Source organism: Oncorhynchus mykiss, chromosome 5 (genome assembly GCF_013265735.2).
Source record: "Oncorhynchus mykiss isolate Arlee chromosome 5, USDA_OmykA_1.1, whole genome shotgun sequence".
NCBI classification, from domain to species: Eukaryota; Metazoa; Chordata; class Actinopteri; order Salmoniformes; family Salmonidae; genus Oncorhynchus; species Oncorhynchus mykiss.
In genome coordinates, this window is record NC_048569.1 from 65,634,856 (window position 1) to 65,649,806 (window position 14,951).

A 14,951-nucleotide genomic window follows, 5' to 3' on the forward strand; every position below is an offset into this window, starting at 1 on the left:
TTTTCAAATAAGTGCACATTAGTTTATAGCCATCTACACAGTAAAACATATTGTTCCCTTTAATCATACAGTATAGGTCTTACTGCTGAAACATAAAACGAACACTAACGTGGACATGGTCGGCTTTGTTTGACAGGCTGCTAATGTGATCTATGTTAGGGGAGCAGGGGCCGTGTCATCATTCTTTCAGAGGGTTGAGAGGTTGTCATGGAGTAGAGGGGAGTGCACATTCCCAGGGCATTAGTATTGTTGCGATACCTCTTAGTACAGCCTGTCGATGGTGTGGATAGTGTAACTGGAGAGAAGTGCTGAGACAGGGAGGAGACAAGATGGAGGGATGGGGAGGAGTTCTGGGGAAGTAGCTATGCCTGTGGAGCATGTCCAATCGGAGAGAGGTGAGGTGAAGAAGTCACAGCTCTTTGAAGATCTGTTTTCCTTGTCTTTCTAGAGGTTGTGTGTGTGAAACAACAAGTGTGTTAAAACAGGTGTGTGAACCCTCGGACTGTGTGATGAATACTTGGGTGAAGACAACACACACTTTCTATTGATCTATTCTGGGCTTCTCTCTGTCATTAATCATGACAGCTGGAGTTTCCCATGCTCTCTCAACCTAATATTTTCAAGCTGCATTTAGTGCAGAATAAATATAGTATGTGTGAGACTCTATTTAAAAAAGATTCAAATGATTCTCATTTACTGTGGTCCTGCATGTTTGTCTGTCAATTATCTGCAGGGGAAAAAATATTACCGGTTTGAAAAACTGTGTGTATGGGGTAGAGGTCGACCGATTATGCCTCATGCAGCGCGACACAATGACAATTACAACAATACTGAATGAACACTTATTTTAACTTAATATAATACATAAATAAAATCAATTTAGCTTCAAATAAATAACGAAACATGTTCAATTTGGTTTAAATAATGCAAAAACAAAGTGTTGGAGAAGAAAGTAAAAGTGCAATATTTGCAATGTAAGGAAGCCAACGTTTAAGTTCCTTGCTCAGAACATGAGAACATATGAAAGCTGGTGGTTCCTTTTAACATGAGTATTCAATATTCCCAGGTAAGAAGTTTTAGGTTGTAGTTATTATTGGAATTATAGGACTATTTCCCTCTATACCATTTGTATTTCATTAACCTTTGACTATTGGATGTTCTTATAGGCACTTTAGTATTGCCAGTGTAACAGTATAGCTTCCGTCCCTCTCCTCGCTCCTCCCTGGGCTTAAACCAGGAACACAATGACAACAGCCACCCTCGAAGCAGCGTTACCCATGCAGAGCAAGGGAAACAACCACTCCAAGGCTCAGAGCGAGCGAGTGACGTTTGAAACGCTATTAGCGCGAGCTAACTAGCCAGCCATTTCACTTCGGTTACACCAGCCTCATCTCGGGAGTTGATATGCTTGAAGTCATAAACAGCACAATGCTTGACGCACAACGAAGAGCTGCTGGCAAAACGCACGAAAGTGCTGTTTGAATTAATGTTTACGCGCCTGCTTCTGCCTACCACCGCTCAGTCAGATACTTAGATACTTGTATGCTCAGTCAGATTATATGCATGACACGCTAGATAATATCTAGTAATATCATCAACCATGTGTAGTTAACTAGTGATTATGATTGATTGATTGTTTTTTTATAAGATAAGTTTAATGCTAGCTAGCAATTTACAGGCAGTCTCCTTGTGGAGTGCAACAAGAGGCAGGTCGTTATTGCGTTGGACTAGTTAACTGTAAGGTTGCAAGATTGGATCCCCCGAGCTGACAAGGTGAAAATCTGTCGTTCTGCCCCTGAACGAGGTAGTTAACCCACAGTTCATAGGCCGTCATTGAAAATAAGAATTGGTTCTTAACCGACTTGCCTAGTTAAATAAAGATTAAATAAAGGTGTAAAAAAAAAATCTGCCACTCCGATTAATCGGTCGACCTCTAGTATGGGGGGGTGAGATGTGAAAAGGCTGTGTTTGTGTTCCTGTCGTCTGTTACCTGAGCCTCCTCAGGGAGATAGGTGTGGTGGCCTGTATCTGAGGCAGCAGTTCACTCTATGGCTGAGAGTCTCTCCACAATATGTTGGCAGTGTGCCAGACACACACACACACTCAACAGCACTGAGGAGCAAAAGGCCCCTGAGACAGTGTCTGTCTAGAGCAGGGTGACTGACCACTGATGATGCTTCAACATCAGTCTCTGACCACAACCCGCAGATAGAGCTTTAGAAAATACAGACACAACCAAGACAAAATACGAGACTTAAATACACACGTCTAGCTGACTACAGTACAAATTACACTGCCAAATAGAAAGAGACAAACTGAGAGGGAAATGTCAGACCGAGAGAAGCGGAAAGTGAAAGTAGGGGGTGGTGGGACAGGGGTAGGGGATAGAACGGGTGGAGTGCAGGTTTTCATTTTTCCTCTTGTGCAATATTGTAATTCCCTCTGTGCTGTTCGTCATGTGGTTAAATCACTTTACAGAGAGAGAAGAAAAGAGAAATGTATTCCCTATGTCTTGTGACCTAGTACACACACACACACACACACACACACACACACACACACACACACACACACACACACACACACACACACACACACACACACACACACACAGGTTCCAAGTGTTTGTCCAACTCCACATACGATTGTTCTTGTTTTTAGTTTTTGCCACTTGGGTAACTTCCATGTAAAACCACCTCGTCACATCCTTCTGCTTTTTGATATTTCAAAAACTTGACCTTGCTGTCAACCTTTCCCCCACTCAGTTCTTTTCAAATGTTTTAGCTCCAGCAAAATGTACATGACTAGTCCAAATAGTATTTTCCCTGTATGAATCACACACACCCTCTCCAATATAAGATTCTCACACTATGACATGTACTGTCCACTAGTACTGCTTTTCTTCCTCTTTGATGTATAGTGTTTGTTGTGTATGTTTCTATAGCTGATAATATGCTGTCTTTAATGTAGTAGCTAGCTGAGAAAACACCTATTGTCCTCTGTCTACAGGTGTGCCGCAGGCTTCCTGGGTGAGTACTGCCATCACAAAGACCCGTGTCATCCTGGTTACTGTCTGAATGGAGGGAACTGCTCAGTGGCTGTGTTGGGCATCCCGGGCAGCCCCACCTGCTCCTGTCCCCTGGGCTACACCGGGCAGCACTGTCAGACCCCCCAGAACTCCACCTGCTATCCCAACAACCCTTGTGCCAACAGAGGAGTCTGCACCTTGCTCTCCCTCGACAAGTACAAGTGCCAGTGTGCTCACGGATGGACAGGTCAGCTCCTCTCTGACTCAAAGTACTACTGTACAGTCCATTCCTGACAAGTGCTGTGCAGTTCACTAGTCCAAACCCCAATACATTATTTCCACTAGTCATCATATGTTTGGTACACGTGTTCAGGACAGTTCTTGGCCTTTGCATTGATCATAACTCTGTACTGTATGTTGTGGTCATGATAAGTAACCAAGGTTACAAGGACATGAGGCTCTGTTTCCTCTATTTTTCTGTTTTATAACCTTATATAAGCCCACTCATCTCTCTCTCTCTCTCTCTCTCCCTGTGCATCCAGGCATACGATGTGAGCGTGTGGACACCTGTCTACCAGGACCCTGTGCTAACGGAGGCACCTGCAGCTCTCTGTCCGGGGACAAGTTCAGCTGTACCTGTCCTCCAGGCTACTGGGGTCCTCGCTGCCTCAACGACACTGACGAGTGTGCTGCCTCTGCCCCGGTGTGTCAGAACCAAGGGGCGTGTGTCAACACCCCCGGCTCCTACAGGTGTAACTGCGCCCCCGGGTTCACCGGCCGCCACTGTGAGACCCCCTACATCCCCTGCGCCCCCTCGCCCTGCCTCAATGGGGGCACGTGTCGCCAGACTTCTGAGACCAGCTACTGGTGCCACTGCCTGCCAGGTAAGAGAGACCGAGGGAGGGAAGGAAGGAAGGAAATAAAGAAAGAATGAGAGAAAAGAACTAGAGAACGGCTTCATGAGGCCTGTAGCATATTGTTGCAATCAATGTTTGAGGTGCAAGCACTAGAATCCTGCTGGCGCTGCAACACTATTCACCATGTATTGAAACCCTACTGTACCCAGCAGAGCTATGGGCACAACAAGCACTGTCAACCATAGCCCATGTTATCTTTTTACATTATAACTTGTTATCACTATGATAACTGATACATGATATGACAGAGGTTGCCAGCCAGGTTGATAGCAGTGAAATAATAAGTATCATTCCTATTTTTGACACTCTCATGGAAGGTTTCAATGGGACTAACTGTGACAACAACATTGACGACTGCCCCGACCATCACTGCCGGAATGGAGGGACCTGCATGGATGGCGTCAATACCTACAATTGCAAATGTCCCCCGGAATGGACTGGTAAGTATAGAGAATAGTCTATGATTTTTTTTCTGTCTGTCTTTTTTTCTTCTTTGTTCAGTGTCTGTGTTTCTGTGTCTGTCTGTGGTTTCTCTCTGTGTCTAAATGGGGGACTTTTTTCTGCTCTTGTCTCACGTGTCCAACTCTCTTCCCCAAACCCCCAACAGGTCAGTCCTGTACAGAGGATGTGGATGAGTGTCGCCTGCAGCCCAACACGTGTCAGAACGGGGGGACCTGCAGCAACATCCAGGGCAGCTACACCTGTGTGTGTGTCAATGGCTGGAGTGGCCTGGACTGCTCTGAGAACATAGATGACTGTGCTACGGCTGCCTGCACCAAGGGCTCCACCTGTATCGACCGTGTGGCATCCTTCCTCTGTGTCTGCCCCTACGGAAAGACAGGTGTGGACAAACAGCCTGTCTGCTGCGTAGACATATACAGCTGTCTCCTATAGACTGATCAATGGATAAGTAGAAAGATAGTGTATTAATCCCCAAGGGGAATCTATAAGCACAGAAAACACAGGCCAAGTGACTGTTGAATATTCCCTGCCAGGTTTGCTGTGCCACGTGAACGATGCCTGCATCAGTAGCCCGTGCAGGGACGGGGCACAGTGCGACACCAACCCCATCAACGGCATGTTCAACTGCAACTGTGCCCCAGGCTACAAGGGAAGCACCTGCAATGACGACATCAACGAGTGCATCATTGGTGAGGGACAGATCAAAGCACATGATGCCCAAAGTGTTTTGTGAATAGACTATACAGACTATTCTGTAAGAAGTATCCTTCCTCTCTGTTTGATACTTTCTGTACTCCTTTATAGTTCTGTTTAACTAACCTCTCAGGCTTCCCCTCAGGTCCAAACCCCTGTGAGCATGGAGGATTGTGTGTGAACACGGATGGCTCGTTCACATGTAACTGTGCAAGAGGTTATGGTGGGCCGCGCTGTGAGACAGACATCAATGAGTGTGTCTCCAGCCCCTGCCAGAACGATGGCACCTGTCTGGACCGCATAGGAGACTACAGCTGCATCTGTATGGAAGGTAAGTGTGATCAGTGATTCCCTATCTCTCTTTCTCACACACACACACATACACACACACACATACACACACACAATACTGTTGTGTAATATTCTCTCTCTGTTTCCAGGATTTGAGGGAACACACTGTGAGATTGACATCAACGAGTGTGCCAGCTCTCCATGTCTGAACCAAGGGATCTGTCTGGATCAAGTCAAACGCTACGTCTGCCAGTGCCCTCTAGGTTCGTCTGCCTTTTTCTAATCAAATTCATTTCTCAATAGTGTTTCAGAAGGTGTCTAGCTACAGTATTTGACGCTGAGTTCCATCCCTGGCCTTTAGGATTCAGTGGGGAGATGTGTCAGATCGACATTGACGAGTGTTCCAGCACGCCCTGCCTCAACGGGGCCAAGTGTATCGACCGACCCAACGGATACGAGTGTGAATGTGCTGAAGGTACTAACCGCGCGCGCGTGTGTGTGCACTAATGTTCAAAGGTTTGGGGTCACTTAGAAATGCCCTTGTTTTTGAAAGAAAAGCACCTTTTTTTGTCCATTAAAATAACCTCAAATTGTTCAGAAATACAGTGTAGACGTTGTTAATGTTGTAAATGACTTTTGTAGCAGGAAACGGCAGATTTTTTTTTATGGAATATCTACATAGGTGTTCAGAGGCCCATTATCAGCAACCATCACTCCTGTGTTCCAATGGCACGGTGTGTTAACTAATCCAAGTTTATCATTTTAAAAGCCTAATTGATCATTAGAAAACCCTTTTGCAATTATGTTAGAACAGCTGAAAACTGTTGTCCTGATTTAAAGAAGCAATAAAACTGGCCTTCTTTAGACTAGATGAGTATCTGGAGCATCAGCATTTGTGGGTTCGATTACAGGCTCAAAATGGCCAGAAACAAAGACCTTTCTTCTGAAACTCGTCAGTCTATTCTTGTTCTGAGAAATGAAGGCTATTCCATGCGAGAAATTGCCAAGAAACTGAATATCTCGAACAACGCTGTGTACCATTTCCTTCACAGAACAGCGCAAACTGGCTCTAACCAGAATAGAAAGAGGATTGGGAGGCCCCAGTGCACAACTGAGCAGGAGGACAAGTGCATTAGAGTGTCTAGTTTGAGAAACAGAAGCCTCACAAGTTCTCAACTGGCAGCTTCATTAAATAGTACCTGCAAAACACCAGTCTCAACGTCAACAGTGAAGAGGCGACTCCGGGATGCTGGCCTTCTAGGCAGAGTTGCAAAGAAAAAGCCATATCTCAGACTGGCCAATAAATAGAAAAGATGAAGGTGGGCAAAATAACACAGATACTGGACAGAGGAATTCTGCCTAGAAGGCCAGCATCCCGGAGTCGCCTGTTCACTGTTGACGTTGAGACACCCGTACCCTGTCAGAACACAACTGAATGTCTCAAACGCATTAAGAAGGAAAGAAATTCCACAAATGAACTTTTAACAAGACACACCTGTTAATTGAAATGCACTCTGGGTGACTACCTCATGAAGCTGGTTGAGAGAATGCCAAGAATGTGCAAAGCTGTCATCAAGGCAAAGGGTGGCTACTTTGAAGAATCTCAAATAAACAAATCAAAATATATTTTATAACTATTGTTTTGGTTAATACAATATTCCATATGTGTTATTTCATAGTTTTGATGTCTTCACTATTATTCTACAATGTAAAAAATAGTAAAATGTCGAAAAACCCTTGAATGAGTAGGCGTGTCCAAGCTTTTGACTGGTACTGTGTGTGTGTGTGTGTGTGTGTGTATACATATATATATATATACATACATACACACACACACACACACAGTTGAAGTCGGAAGTTTACATACACCTTAGCCGAATACATTTTAACTCAGTTTTTCACAATTCCTGACATTTAATCCTAGTAAAAATTCCCTGTCTTAGGTCAGTTAGGATCACCACTTTATTTTAAGAATGTGAAATGTCAATAATTGTAGAGAGTGATTTATTTCATATTTTATTTCTTTCATCACATTCCCAGTGGGTCAGAAGTTTACATACACTCAATTAGTATTTGGTAGCATTGCCTTTAAATTGTTTAACATGGGTCAAACATTTTGGGTAGCCTTCCACAAGCTTCCAACAATAAGTTGGGTGAATTTTGGCCCATTCCTCCTGACAGAGCTGGTGTAATTGAGTCAGGTTTGTAGGCCTCCTTGCTTGCCCACACTTTTTCAGTTCTGCCCACAAATTTTCTATAGGATTGAGGTCAGGGCTTTGTGATGGCCACTCCGATACCTTGACTTTTTTGTCCTTAAGCCATTTTGCCACAACTTTGGAAGTATGCTTGGGGTCATTACCCATTTGGAAGACCCATTTGCGACCAAGCTTTAACTTCCTGACTGATGTCTTGAGATGTTGCTTCAATATATCCACATAATTTTCCTGCCTCATGATGCCATCTATTTTGTGAAGCGCACCAGTCCCTCCTGCAGCAAAGCACCCCCACAACATGATGCTGCCACCCCCGTGGCGGTTTTGGAGCAGTGGCTTCTTCCTTGCTGAGTGACCTTTCAGGTTATGTCGATATAGGACTCGTTTTACTATGGATATAGATACTTTTGTACCTGTTTCCTCCAGGATCTTTACAAGGTCCTTTGCTGTTGTTCTGAGATTGATTTGCACTTTTCGCATCAAAGTACGTTCATCTCTAGGAGACAGAACGCGTCTCCTTCCTGAGCGGTATGACGGCTGCGTGGTCTCATGGTGTTTATACTTGCGTACTATTGTTTGTACAGATGAGCGTGGTACCTTCAGGCGTTTGGAAATTACTCCCAAGGATGAACCAGACTTGTGGAGGTCCACAAGATTTATTTTTGATTTTCACTTGATGTCAAGCAAAGAGGCACTGAGTTTGAAGGTAGGCCTTGAAATCCACTGGTGGACCTCCAATTGACTCAAATAATGTCAATTAGCCTATCAGAAGCTTCTAAAGCCAGGAATTTTCCAAGCTGTTTAAAGGCGCAGTCAACTTAGTGTATGTAAACATCTGACCCACTGAAAAATATAGTGAAATAATCTGTCTGTAAACAATTGTTGGAAAAGTGACTTGCACAAAGTAGATGTCCTAACCGACTTTTACAAAGCTATAGTTTGTTAACAAGACATTTGTGGAGTGGTTGAAAAACGAGTTTAAATGACTCCAAAATAAGTGTATGTGAACTTCCGACTTCAACTGTATATGTATATACATTTCTTGCATGTTAAAACCATGATGTCTAAACTAAAGCTTTAACACAGGGAATATTTAACCATTACTCAATGTGTGGTTTCTCTCCCCAGGCTTCTATGGGCCACTGTGTAAAGAGAACATAGATGACTGTGACCCGGAGCCCTGCCACCATGGTGTGTGTCGTGATGGCATCGCCACCTTCTCCTGTGACTGCGACCCGGGCTACACCGGCTCCATATGTAACATCCAGGTCATGGAGTGCCACAGCCTCCCCTGCCAGAACCGCGGACGCTGCATCGACCTGGTCAACAAGTACCAGTGCAACTGTCTGCCTGGCACCTCAGGTGAGCGCAGCGAAAGAATGGGTGAAATATTTATCGTATTTCTTTGTTTTTGGGTTACAAAAACGTTCGTAATAAAGAGGAAACCAGTGCAATAACAGAATGTTTGGGCAAACAAAAAAACTCACATACACTGTGCGGTGTGGACGGTGCATCTCTGTCTGCAATCTATTTGTGAAACTTTGGTCTAGACTCTAGACCATGACTGATTTCTAGTTTGTGAAACTGTAGAAGACCATGACTTAATTGGTGTTTGTTATTTATCTCCAACTGACCCTTTAACTGCTACTCACTCAGTGCTGTCAGCCCCAAAGCTCTGTGCTGTGCTCCTGTGAACTTGAAACACCAGCAGCTTCTACTCTATTCTGTGGAGTAGAAGTGGCTTCCAGCAGGGTAGAGCAGAGCTCTCAGCTCAGAGCACCCAGACAGGAGGGGATCAGTCATAAGGGTAGGCCCAGCTCTGCTCTGCCCAGTACGCTGCCCTGGCCTGGGGGATTTGTGCAGGCCAGTGCACTGGTACTGTACACACACACGCAGGAGACAGCTTAGGTCGCACATACTTTCACTCGCTCAGCTAGCTCACTGTCTTTGTAACACACCTGTTAAACATGGTCAGCTAGTCCACTGCTCCCCCTGGTGGATGCCATTAGAACTGCAGCCAACGTAATGGAGTGCATATTCAAAAAGCTTCCAAATGCATCCTTCCTTTCTTACATTTGACTCAAAGCTAAATGGTTTGTCTTCTGGTTTTCTTCTCAGGGGTGAACTGTGAGATCAATGTTGATGACTGCGCCAGTAACCCCTGTGAGTATGGAGAGTGCCAGGATGGGATCAACGAGTACAAATGTGTCTGTGCTCCAGGGTACACAGGTAAACACACACACTTTCCCCTCTCAACTAATCAGATGCTTCTTCATGTTAATGACAGTACATGCCTGATTGTTCCAGTGAATTAATTAAGTCATTTCTGAATTATTTCTCTCAGGTGCAAAATGTGACGTGGACATCAATGAGTGTAATTCCAGCCCGTGTATGAGTGGGGGCACATGTGTAGACAAGGTGAACGGCTTCATCTGCCAGTGCCCCCCTGGCACCCACGGCCCCCTGTGCCACTCTGGCACCGACCACTGTGCCCCCCGGCCCTGTGTGCACGGAGACTGTGTAGAGCAGCAGAGCGGGTACGCCTCTCCTCACCTTATCTATTTCTCTCTGTCACTCTAGCTCTCTATCACTCTTTCTTGAGTCATTTTTGAGTCATTTTTCCTACCCATCGACATATATGATTTCAGGTTATATGAATGGAAATGTTGAATTGTATTAGTAGCCAAATTAGCTGACACCATGACGTCAGCTGATCTTCCTGGGCTCCAACACATAGTTCATATGATAGAAATGCATACTTTAGGTTACTCTCTGTCTGTCATGAACCCTTACTCCCTCCCTTGGTCTGTGTGTAGGTACCATTGTGAGTGTGAGTCTGGCTGGGTGGGGCAGCACTGTGACCAGGAGAAGGATGAGTGTCAGTCCAGCCCCTGCCAGCACAGTGGCAGCTGTGTGGACAGACTCAATGGATACTCCTGCCAGTGTCGCCCCGGATTCACAGGTCTGAATCAGGCTTTTCTAAATCCTTTATTCATTATACAGATGATCCCATTAAACTGCAGTCCTCAATAGAGTAAAGTGTTATTCTGTTCGCTGTTTTATTTAAAAACCCACAAATTTCCTTCCTCCCTTTCCCCTCAGGTGTGAATTGCGAGGTCAACATAGAGGAGTGTGCATCAAGCCCGTGTGAGAACCATGGTACCTGTGTGGACGGAGTCAACAGCTACACCTGCCTGTGTGCCGCTCCGTACTCAGGTAACAATACCATCCGCTCTACGGTACTACCCAGGACATATTCCCTCTGGTGGAGCTGACGTTGATTGTGTCATGGCCATTTTGGATATGAACAATATTGTGTCCACAGGAAAACACTGCGAGGAGGAGTTGGTTCCCTGTGCGTCTCATCCATGTGAGCGGGGAGGTGTGTGTCAGCCAACCCCAGACTACACCTTTTACACCTGTAGATGTCCCAGTGGCTGGCAAGGTGGGTATTCACACAGAGGGTAAAGGTGTGAGTGTGTGTTGGGGAGATTTTCTACCATGATGTTCATTAAAATGGGATGTTTGAATAGGCCCTCGTTGCACTGAGGATGTGGATGAGTGCAGGAAGAACCCGTGTCAGAACAGCGCCCGTTGCATCAACAGCCAGGGCAGCTACGTGTGCAAGTGTCAGCCAGGCTACAGCGGTCTCAACTGCCAAACCAACATCGATGACTGCTCCCCCAGTGAGTTATCACCCAGCTCTTGTGCATACTCCCACGGATAGCCCAGGCATACTCACACTACATATTGTGTATATTCTCTATGAGCATCTTGTGTACTGTACTCCTCTGGAGCTAATGTATCGATCTTCACAAACAGCTTCTATTGTGGGTCTGTTGAACTTCTTGTCTCTCTCTTGCTCTCTCCCAGACCCGTGTCTGAACGGCGGTTCCTGTGTGGATGGAGTGGGAGGGTTCTCCTGTGACTGCCGGCCAGGGTTTGATGGGGAGCGCTGTGAGGCAGAGATGGATGAGTGTGCCAGTCAGCCGTGCCGGAACGGAGCCGTGTGCCGGGACTACGTCAACAGCTTTGTCTGCGAGTGCCGGCCAGGTTTCGACGGAATCCTATGTGAACACAACATCCCAGAATGCACTGAGAGGTGGGTTACAAAGGACTATAACTACAGTCACTGTGTTAAAGTGTTTGAAGTTGATTCACTCAAAATTATTCTTCAATGAGTTTTCTTTTTTGATATGTGGCTACATGTGGACTGGGACGCATTTAGTAACAAGTATTGAAAATTGATTTCCGTTGCAAAACGCAACGACTTCCATCATGAATGACCACATATCTTTGTTTCTCTCTCTCTCTCTCTCCCTCTATTTCCCTCAGTTCCTGTCTGAATAACGGGACCTGTGTTGACGACATCAACACCTTCTCGTGTCGTTGTCGTCCTGGTTTCTACGGGACCTTCTGTCAGTATGAGCAGAATGAGTGTGACTCTCAGCCCTGTAAGAACGGAGGGACCTGTACAGACGGCCTAGGATCCTACCGTTGCACCTGCCCTGTGGGCTACAACGGGCAGAACTGCCAGGTAGAGAGAGAATGTGTAAAACGGTGTTGAACTGAAAATGAAAAATGACTTAAAGTTATCTGATTATAACATCTCTCTTTGTCTGGTTCTTCATATGAAACTCAACACTAACATTTCCTACTCCATTTGTCCCATTGCAGAACTTTGTGAACTTGTGTAGCCAGCCACTGTGCAGGAACGGAGGGTCCTGTTCCCAGTCACAGACTACCTGGTCATGTCACTGTCCTGTGGGCTGGACTGGTCTGTACTGTGATGTCCCCAACATGTCCTGTCAGGACTATGCTGCTCGGAATGGTGAGCATTCCATGTCTCTACAATCCACTGTGTTTTATTCAGTAACCTCTCTCAGTAAACGGTCAAATAGCCCACAGTCAACCAAAGGGAAAGTTCAGGATTTTGGCAATGAGGCCCACTATCTACTTCCCTAGATTAACCAGATTAACCATTTTTATGTATTTGCGTCCACTATGAAGGAAGTTAAAGGTAGTTTTGCGAGCCAGTGCTAACTAGCGATGACTTGTTATCAACTTCCTTCAAACTGCATGCAGATACATAAAAATGGTCTCCACGAGTTCATCAGACTCTGGGGAAGTAGATAAACGGCCTCATTGCCAAAATACCAAACTATCCCTTTAATCAAATGAAATGTTTACAAAGACAGATGGATGAATATAAAGAACATGACGATATAAAGGTATTTATAAACTGGGTGGTTCGAACCCTGAACACTGATTGGCTGACAGCCGTGGTATATTTAAGCAATAAGGCCCAAAGAGGTGTGGTATATGGCCAATATACATGGCTATGGGCTGTTCTTATGCAAGACGCATCGCAGAGTGCCTGGACACAGCTATGGGTGTATTGGCCATATATCTCAAACCCCCGAGGAACCTTATTGCTATTAGAAACTGGTTACCAACATAATTAGAGCAGGAAAACTAAATATTTTGTCATACCCGTGTTATAAACTGGGTGGTTCGAGCCCTGAATGCTGGTTGGCTGGAAGCCGTGGTATATGAGACCGTATACCATGGGTATGATAAAACATGTATTTGTACTGCTTTAATTATGTTGGAAACCAGTTTATAATAGCAATAAGGCACCTCGGGGTATATCGCCAAAATACCACGGCTAAGGGCTTTTTTCAGGCACTCCACATTGCGTCGTGCATATGAACAGTCCTTAGCTGTGATATATTGGCCATATACCACACCTCCTCGGGCCATATTGCTTAAGTAAACCATGCTGATTATGGCTAATATGTTGTGTGTGTCTGTCAGGTATTCCAGTGGAGATGGTGTGTAAGCACATGGGTCGCTGTGTGAACGTCGGTAATGCCCACCAGTGTCAGTGCCAGCCTGGCTACACAGGCAGCTACTGTGACAAGACTGTGGACGAGTGCCAGTCTAACCCCTGCCGCAACGGAGCCACCTGCATGGACTACCAGGGCACATATGAGTGTATGGTAAGTTTTGTGTGTGTGGGTGTGTGGGTGTGTGGGTGTGTGAGTGAGAACATCTAACAATGTGTCTCTGTTCCAGTGCAAGGCTGGCTACCAGGGGGTGAACTGTGAGTATGACGTAGATGAGTGTCACTCTAACCCTTGTCGTCATGGAGGAACCTGCATCAACCTCATCAACCGCTTCTCCTGCGCCTGCCCACCTGGTACACATGGTAAGCAGATACCAGAAGATTATTTCTAGTTTTATCTATCTCTTTCGCTCTCTTGTTTTCTGGCACATTGGTTTTACATAATGTACAACTACAACTCTGACCTCAACTGATGGTCTTTCCTCTCTTTCCCCTCTCCATTTCCTCTCTCTTTCCTCTCTCTTTCCCCTCTCTCTTTCCTCTCTCTGTCCCCTCTCTCTTTCCTTTCTCTTTCCCCTCTCTCTTTCCTTTCTCTTTCACCTCTCTCTTTCCCCTCTCTCTTTCCCTTCTCTCTTTCCACTCTCTTTCCCCACTCTCTTTCCTTTCTCTTTCCCCTCTCTCTTTCGTCTCTTTCCTCTCTCTTTCCCCTCTCTCTTTCGTCTCTTTCCCCTCTCTCTTTCCACACTCTCTTTCCCCTCTCTCTTTCCTCTCTCTTTCCCCTCTCTCTTTCCTCTCTCTTTCCCCTCTCTCTTTCCTCTCTCTTTCCTTTCTTTTCCCCCTCTCTCTTTCCTCTCTCTCCTCTCCCCCTCTGTAGGTGTTCAGTGTGAGGTGAACATGGACGACTGTGCTCCCAAGCCTGGCTCCTGGGGGCCTCGCTGTCTGAACGGGGGCCAGTGTATGGATGGGGTGGGCCGCTACACCTGCTCCTGCCCCCCTGGCTTCGCTGGGGAACACTGTGAGGGGGACGTCAACGAGTGTCTCTCTGGACCCTGTCACTCTCCTGGCAGCCTGGACTGTGTGCAGCTGGCCAACGACTACCAGTGCCGCTGTCGCCTGGGCTACACCGGTAGAGAACTACACCCCTCTGTATATGTTATAAGACACATCAACAACTGTTATCTAGCTTACCCCACACTCATGCTGTGTAACATGACATCGGTCTCTTTTTTAGGACGCCTCTGTGAGTCCATGGTGGATCTGTGCCAGTCTAAGCCGTGCCATAACAGTGGCACCTGTTCCATGAACATGAGCTCAGTGCATGGATACTCATGCACCTGTCAACCAGTAAGTCATTATAATGTTACTCTACCCTTTTATAATGTTGTTTTTCCAATGACTGCTGTGTTTCTAAGTACTCCATGTACCAGCTTGCTGATCTTTATCTCTTTCTTTTGAATGGATTGGCAGCCCCATTGATATTGCATTGTGCTGTATAACAT

At 45.7% G+C, this 14,951-nt stretch overlaps 1 protein-coding gene across 1 annotated transcript in view; it reads left to right on the top strand.

The window, feature by feature from the left end:
• The window catches only part of notch2 (notch receptor 2), a 57,331-nt gene that overhangs the window by 30,737 nt on the left and 11,643 nt on the right, over nucleotides 1-14,951 (top strand). The window contains exons 3-24 of the mRNA XM_036978102.1: nucleotides 3,010-3,275; nucleotides 3,571-3,912; nucleotides 4,263-4,385; nucleotides 4,553-4,786; nucleotides 4,941-5,096; nucleotides 5,246-5,431; nucleotides 5,541-5,654; nucleotides 5,753-5,866; nucleotides 8,733-8,966; nucleotides 9,723-9,833; nucleotides 9,949-10,141; nucleotides 10,421-10,566; nucleotides 10,707-10,820; nucleotides 10,930-11,049; nucleotides 11,138-11,290; nucleotides 11,478-11,706; nucleotides 11,940-12,141; nucleotides 12,282-12,435; nucleotides 13,422-13,606; nucleotides 13,683-13,815; nucleotides 14,327-14,578; nucleotides 14,684-14,796. Of these exons, the coding sequence (XP_036833997.1) occupies nucleotides 3,010-3,275; nucleotides 3,571-3,912; nucleotides 4,263-4,385; nucleotides 4,553-4,786; nucleotides 4,941-5,096; nucleotides 5,246-5,431; nucleotides 5,541-5,654; nucleotides 5,753-5,866; nucleotides 8,733-8,966; nucleotides 9,723-9,833; nucleotides 9,949-10,141; nucleotides 10,421-10,566; nucleotides 10,707-10,820; nucleotides 10,930-11,049; nucleotides 11,138-11,290; nucleotides 11,478-11,706; nucleotides 11,940-12,141; nucleotides 12,282-12,435; nucleotides 13,422-13,606; nucleotides 13,683-13,815; nucleotides 14,327-14,578; nucleotides 14,684-14,796 (3,874 nt within the window). The remainder of the gene's footprint in view (nucleotides 1-3,009; nucleotides 3,276-3,570; nucleotides 3,913-4,262; nucleotides 4,386-4,552; nucleotides 4,787-4,940; nucleotides 5,097-5,245; nucleotides 5,432-5,540; nucleotides 5,655-5,752; nucleotides 5,867-8,732; nucleotides 8,967-9,722; nucleotides 9,834-9,948; nucleotides 10,142-10,420; nucleotides 10,567-10,706; nucleotides 10,821-10,929; nucleotides 11,050-11,137; nucleotides 11,291-11,477; nucleotides 11,707-11,939; nucleotides 12,142-12,281; nucleotides 12,436-13,421; nucleotides 13,607-13,682; nucleotides 13,816-14,326; nucleotides 14,579-14,683; nucleotides 14,797-14,951) is intronic.